The 7,428-nt window shown below is 36.9% G+C and overlaps 1 protein-coding gene across 1 annotated transcript; it reads right to left on the reverse strand.

Annotated features, from left to right (window-relative positions):
• Nucleotides 1-443: 443 nt before the first annotated feature.
• LOC109221554 (probable auxin efflux carrier component 1b) lies at nucleotides 444-4,352 on the reverse strand. The gene is made up of 6 exons (XM_019386029.1): nucleotides 2,834-4,352; nucleotides 1,758-2,025; nucleotides 1,526-1,611; nucleotides 1,279-1,436; nucleotides 1,123-1,199; nucleotides 444-839 (listed from the first exon to the last, which is right to left on the reverse strand). Exons 1-6 carry the CDS (start codon nucleotides 3,951-3,953, stop codon nucleotides 773-775), a joined length of 1,776 nt encoding a protein of 591 aa, XP_019241574.1. The 5' UTR covers nucleotides 3,954-4,352; the 3' UTR covers nucleotides 444-772.
• Nucleotides 4,353-7,428: the final 3,076 nt, after the last annotated feature.

A 7,428-nucleotide genomic window follows, 5' to 3' on the forward strand; every position in this document is an offset into this window, starting at 1 on the left:
TATATATATATATATATATATATATATATATATATATATATATATATATTGGGACGAAAATACAGTAGTATACCTGGCAATAGGCCTTTTTTTGTGTTACAAATGTATGCTTTACGAATTACGGTGATCGTACAGCTCGATAAATGCTAGTACTAGCTAGTAGTAGACAGATAGTATTATCTTGTGCCAACCTGGAATCACTTCTTTTGTTATATGAACAAGATAATGCAGAGAGGAAACACCAACTTTTTTGTCAAGTTAAATGTTACGTATACATTTATTTATCATAAACATAACTTAATAAATCAAAACTGAAGTATGAATTGTGTTAATCTTGATAATATCTTGAGGCTTGAGGTTTTCTTTTAAACAACAGGTTTATTATATTCTGTAACAGCTCAAGAACAATATATAATACTTTTTGAAAATAATGGTCCGATCCCTCAAATGGAGAAATGAGCTTTCACTTACTTCATGAAAAGCAAGAGTTAAATAACATTGTACATCACTAGGTTCAAAAATACAAGGGATAAAGAGACAACAAATTAATTCTAATAAAAAATATAGAAGGGATAAAGAGACAACAAAATAATTCTAATCATCAATTTCTCTCTCTTGTTGCCTTCCCTTTCTGCTATCATCTTTTTATCTCTACTAGGTTACTGAGAAGTGAGAGCTCATTTTGTTAGAAGCCATAAAAAGCAGTGGCAAAAATTAAAAATGTCATTTCTTTTGAGATTTAATAGCTTCTGTAACATTACTGTCTTCAGCTTCAAAGCCCCAGCAAAATGTAGTAGACCAGAGTGATTGGAAGGGCTATTAACATCCCAAATATAACCCTGCACTCACCAATACCACTATTATAAGGCAATTGAAATTCTAAAACTAAAGAGTTTAGATTCTATGCAGTGACGGGCGATAAAACATAACACAAGTAAGTTACTTGAAAACCAAAACAAAGTGCAGTTAATGGCAACACTATATGTTAGTAACTCCAAAAAAATGGTGAATAATTTGTTGGAAAAAGTCGAATTACACCTAACGTGTAATGCACTATTGGTGCATAATTTAATTAAAATATGCTGAACATTGTATTCTTTTGCAAGTTTGTGGAGTCCTCACCCTGTGCTCAGTATATCGGGATGAACATTGTATTCTTTTGCAAAGACAAAAGGAACAATCCCTTGAGGTAGAGCTGCCTGAAAATTAAAGTATACAAAACAATTACGTCGTTCAGTTGATATAAGTTGTTGCATTGTAGCCTTATAGGTCCTTTACCTGAACTATTGCAATGTGCAAAAGAACACCTCGAAGTCCAACAGCGATGGAGGCTGCGGCCATGACTGCTGGACCAGTGATGAATCTCACTGCCATAGAGAAGGAAGCAATTGTTTTTCCACAGGCAATCATTCTAGGCTGCAACGCCATGAACAAACCTGCAGTTTATGAACAAGATCAGCGCGCTGTAACTACATAGCCTAAATCTTAGTTCGACTTTCTAAATGTTTAGTCACAATAAACGTACCAAGACTAAACATTGCCATTCCAAGACCAGCATCAGAGAGAATAGATATTGATTTGGCTATAATCACAGGCATCTCAACATTCCACCTAAGAACATTGAATTATTCAATATTGGAATATCATAGGCGTGATCGGAATGGATGCAAATAATTCATATAGTCGACATCAACTAGTTTGGAATTGATACATAAATTTTATGAAAACACATTTAAATCAAGAAAGTTTCTGTATACCTGAATGAGACCAAGGACCAAGTGAGGCCAATGAGACTGGAATAAGTATTTGGGTTCCTAACAAGTTTTCGCCAGACCATAATCAAAATAAGTCTGGTCATAACACTAGCAGGAGGCATAGCAGTAGCCTTAGTTTCATTAGCAGTCTTGGGAAACAGCTCAACCGTAGAGCTTGAGCCTAGCTTTTTTAGCACCGGTCCTTCTCGATCACATCCATTAGGGTTCTTATTACCGGAAGTGAACTCTTCTCGGCCAAAATCATCGTAATCTAATGTGCAAAAATATATAGAAATCAATCATTAATGAAAAAATTAAATGCCAAGAGCATAATATCAACTCAGCGAACTTCATATGAATATTAGCGGATGTGACCTTTGATAACAAGTGGTTTCCTCAACTCACACTATACATGTATAGTTTAAAATGTCAAAACTTTAGGCAGGGGCGAAGCCACCCTATGGTTAGGGTGGTCAATTGACCACCCTTTATCGGAAAATTACACTGCGTATATGACTAAAATATTACTATGTTTTAGAGGTACATAACATATATTGAACACTCTTTGTCGGATTTTTTTTTTTTTACTTATTTCAAGATTGAACACCCTAGCTTCGCCACTCACTTTAGGTACATGCAAATGTTATCTTAAAAGATGGGAATAGTAATATTGACAAAATTTTGCACTCAATAACTTCAAATCTTGAATCAAGTATGCCTATGCAAGCGATTGTTACAAGTAATGCATGCATGACTCACGAGAAGACAAAAGTGGACCACAATTTCAGGAACTTTGCTATTAAAATGGCCAAAGCTATACCTGAAAACAATTAAACTATACTAGAAGGCAACTCAAATTGGGCAGCAGCTTAACAAAAAATACACAGTTCATCTAATGCTATAACAAAGTCAAATCAAGAAACATATTTAGTGCATCACAAAGTTAAAAGTACCTACAACAAGCATAGGATCACAAAAGAAAAAAAATAGTGTACTCATCCAAATCTAGACAAACAAAAACTAACTAAAATACTAGTATAAAATAGTCAAAAACATATGAGATACCAATTGTTACCAACCTTTTGGGTGAGCTCCAACACCAAGCTCATTACCATATTCTCCTCCTCTGAACACATGAATTCCACCTTCAGAAGCTGGTGAAGCATTTGAACTCCAAACAAACATATGAAGATCTTTACCACCTTCAGTTCCATTAGCTTTTTTCTTGGCCCCTGGTCCAGTAGCAGGTGAAAAAATTCCAGCATTAGCAGGTGCAGGGTACCCTACATTACCCTGTCCATAAACCCCATTTGCCCTCCCACCAAATCCATTCTCCTCATCAAATCCCATGTTGCCAAAATTTGATGTCCTAGGACTCATATTTGCACTTTTCCCATTCACCATTGAGTACAAATCAGTGTGGTTAAAGCTTGAACCTCTAGGGGTTGGATTTCTTGAAGATTGTAAAGAGTAAATCTCAGCATTGGACAAGTTTGATGGTCTAGGGGTTAATGAAACACCAGTGTTAAGTCCATGTGACATTCTTGAAAAAACTTCAGACCTTGAACTACAGGATTTTCTCACAGTTACATGAAGTTTACCATCTTCACCAACTTCAGCTTGAGTTTCTAATGGTTCTTTCCCATCTAATGACATAACATCAGAGTCAATTTTAAAGGAAACAATATCCCCTGCAGTGTCAGGAAATTGCTCAGCAATAAGCATTCTTGCACCTCTATACTCAAACAAGAAAAGCATCAAAGTATACCAAATGATACACTGAAGCACAACAATTTGAACCATTAAACTTCCTGAAGCTTCACCATACATACCCTTTAACAAAGGGATGCCCATAACTAAAGTGTTTGGTAAAGTGGAAAGAGAAAACAAAGTAATGGACCATTCAAGGGACCCCCTTGAGCTAATTCTTGACCAAATGGCTAAAACAACAAGAACTATGACTTTTTGCAAAGTGTCAGCAGCTATGAACTTATAGTTCATGGCATAAGGATTGTTGGATGCAATGAAGTGAAAAGATAGCAATGGAACTGCAAAAAGAGCCACAAATCTGTTGATTCCTGAACATTGATCTGGGCTGAAAATTTTCCACCATTTTACTGAACCATAAGCCAATATCATGGCTACATACAGTGGTACTACAGCTGTGAGAACATGGTAAAGGTCTGACAGTGAAATCATGTTTTTCTTTTTTTTTTTTCCTACACTTAAATGAAAAGAAGAAACCCAGATCAGAATATGGTTTTGAGTACAAAAATCAGATGGGGTTTACACTCATGAAAGAAAAAGAAAGAAAAAACATGTTTTTTCTTTCAAGAAACTGATTTTCAAGATTAACCAAAACAGAGTGAGCCTATGAACCAAGTGAAATATAGCAGAAGAAAAGGTGTAGGAGCTAAAGACAGTTCATTTTATCATGGTGAAAAGCTAAAGAATGAAGTAGTAGTAGTAGTTAATAGAGCAACGTGAAAAAAGAGGAAAATGTGGAAAAGAAAACAAAGAGGAAAAGGGAGAGGAGGAAGGACGAGGTTTTTGTGGGAGAAGACAGAATTTATGTTTGATGTGATATGTGTATGGGAATGTGGCAGACAGAGATATTAAAGCTGAGGGCTTTTGGGAAGCCTTTCTTTATAGTCTTTTCATGATGGAAAAAAGGAACGCTCTTACACACTCGGAAACAAATTTACAAATGTTTACATTATTAAGGTTCCGTACATTCATTTCGGAAAATAGTCAAATACATCCATCTACTATTAAAAATTATTTAAACTTACCCTCTATTATACAGTCAGTATACATAGACCCCTACCGTTATATTTTGATTCAAAATTACCCTTAATTTTAACGGAGGAACTCGTGGCAGCTTAGGAACAAAAGGCCCAACTCCAAGTTTAAAATATCCGATTCAATTAAAATCGACCCCTAATTTTATCCATTACTCGACCCATAACATCCGCTTAAATAAATCAATTAAAAAAAATTGTCACCATCCTCTTCTTCTTCCTTTCTTTTATCAGCAGTAGCACCATCGCTAACAATGAAGATTTAAACGATGAATGAGGAAAATGGCATCGAAGAACCATGACTATTTGAAGAAAACATTGACACTAGTGAGAGAAGGTCTACCTTCTCTCTAAACTTCTCACCTTCTCAAATACCAATTTACGGAGAATAATATGTCCTTTAAACTCCCCTAGACAAATCTCCGCAATTCCACTTAAGCCACCAGACATTACTCCTCCACCTGGAAAACTCAACAGCCTTTTAAACTCCTACTTACAACCCAACGTTTTTCCTCCCTGCACAAAACCCACTATCACATTCAAAGATATGCTTTTAGTCAATGCCGAGGAGAGCCATTTAACTATGCAACATGAAGAGACACGTACACAATTCATGGCAGACGATACACCAATGGATGAAACAGTGCAGCCTAAATCCTATGTGCGTGGAACGGAAGTAATCGTTGTAAAATTTCAAATCAGTATCCACATAAGACCTTAGGCGTATCTACCAACCCTGAAAATACTCTGTCATTATTAAACTCATGGGCAAGCGTATACTACACCATTATCTCAAGAAACAAACCCAAGAGCTATGGAGACCTACAGAAAACTTTATTCTCATGGATCTAGAAGCAGACTACTTCATAGTGAAGTTCAATAAAGAAGAAAATATGATTAGGGCCCTACGCAACGGGTCTCAGTTCATTAGTGGGTTCTTCCTATCTGTGCAAAAATAGGAACAACAATTCGGGGCAACTGAGGCTAAACAACTCTTTTCAGCCGTATTGGTACGCTTACCTCAACTCCTAACTAAGTTTTATGGCAGCATTATCCTCCAAAAAATTGGTAACAAAATAGGAAAATTATTAAGAATTGACGCATGCACTTCATCCACATTAAGAGGAAGATATGCAAGGTTGTGTGTAGTTGCCCATAGAAACACCAGTTAAACCTTTTATTTATGTTGGTTCCTATAAACAACAAATTCTTTACGAAGGGGGAAACTTTTTCTGTAAAAACTGTGGAAGACTGGGTCACAATCGCCAAAAGTGTTCCTACTCAAGTCCACAACCTCCCAAGACAAGTCAGCAAGGGTCAAGTTCAAATTAATGTATTCATAGACCAGAAGAAGGTGAATGGAAGATAGTATCATTTGCAAAGAAGAAGATACACAATGCACGTTCAAGGTCCACAATCAATACTAACACGCCTACAACAGGTACTAATGCAAATATTTTTGATGCAGATACATGTAAGTATCTCAATACTCAAAAACTTAGATACATTAAAAAGAAGGCTCATAAAGTCATTGACATACACAAAAAGAATAACCTAAGTTGTTGGAGTAATGCAGGCTCTTACAACACATTACTAACTACTTCAAACCACTTCTTTCAATTAGATAACCTGCCCATAGTTTTGAACGAAACCACAATCCCCCCGCTGAAAAATTCTTGTATTGACCAATGAATGCATACTACTATGGACACATCTAAACAAGCAAATAGGCAAAGCTTTGTTAATAGAGACTCAATCACTAAGCCAAATATTTCAATAGAAAAAATATTCATAAAAATTCTCTAATTACAATTACCCCTATTACTCCCTTTAACCCTACTGCCACTACTTCATTACCTAAACAAACCAATACCACTAATAATATAAACAACATGCGAACTAAACAGGTTAAGCACCCATAGCTAATAACTTAGAACAAATTGTCACGACCCAATTTCCCCTCCGTTGGGTTTTGTGATGGCACCTAGTCATAATGTCACGACCCGGATTTCTCACCCTCGGGGTCGTGATAGCGCCTACTCGTGGTAGCTAGGCAAAGCCAACTTAATTACCTTTCCATTAATAAATAAATCTCTTAACAATTCATAGCATCAATATAGAACATGAAGTTTAATAATAGCGGAAGTCTGATTTGTAATCTGAAATAAAACGCGGAACAATCAACAATAGCCTCTACCCAAGACTGGTGTCACATTACTCACGAACTGCTAAGAGTTTACTAAATACAAGGTCTGAAAGAAACATAAATCTGTTTACCCCAAATACAAAGAGATGACAGTCTAATATAAGGATAGAAGGGAGACGCCGGGCCTGCGGACGCCTGCAAGGCTACCTCGGGTCTCTCCGGACTGAAGATATGCTCCCGAACTAAAGCTGCTGCTGCTGCTCTAAACCTGGACCTGTGCAAAAATGCACAGAGTATAGCATCAACACAACCGACCCCATGTGCTGGTAAGTGTCTAGCCTAACCCCGGCGAAGTAGTGACGAGGCTAGACCAGACTACCACATAAACCTGTGCAATTTCATATGTATATACAGCAGAATCGAAATACAAAACAGATAGACAATATGGGAGGGGAACATGCTGTGGGGAGTATAATAAATTCCAAATAAGAGTCGTCCAATAATAAGGAATACAGCACAACTCAATAGTACGTAATGAAACAGAATTCAACCAGTGCACGGCATCACCCTTCGTGCTTTTTCTCTCGTCCTCACCAAGCAATAACATGTGCACGGCATCACCCTTCGTGTTTTTACTCTCATTCCTCACATATATCAATAGAATCGGCACGGAATGGTACATCCTGCGGCACGGCATCACCCTTCGTGCTTTAACACTCTTTCTCAT

This window comes from Nicotiana attenuata, unplaced genomic scaffold (assembly GCF_001879085.1).
Source record: "Nicotiana attenuata strain UT unplaced genomic scaffold, NIATTr2, whole genome shotgun sequence".
Lineage (NCBI taxonomy): Eukaryota > Viridiplantae > Streptophyta > Magnoliopsida > Solanales > Solanaceae > Nicotiana > Nicotiana attenuata.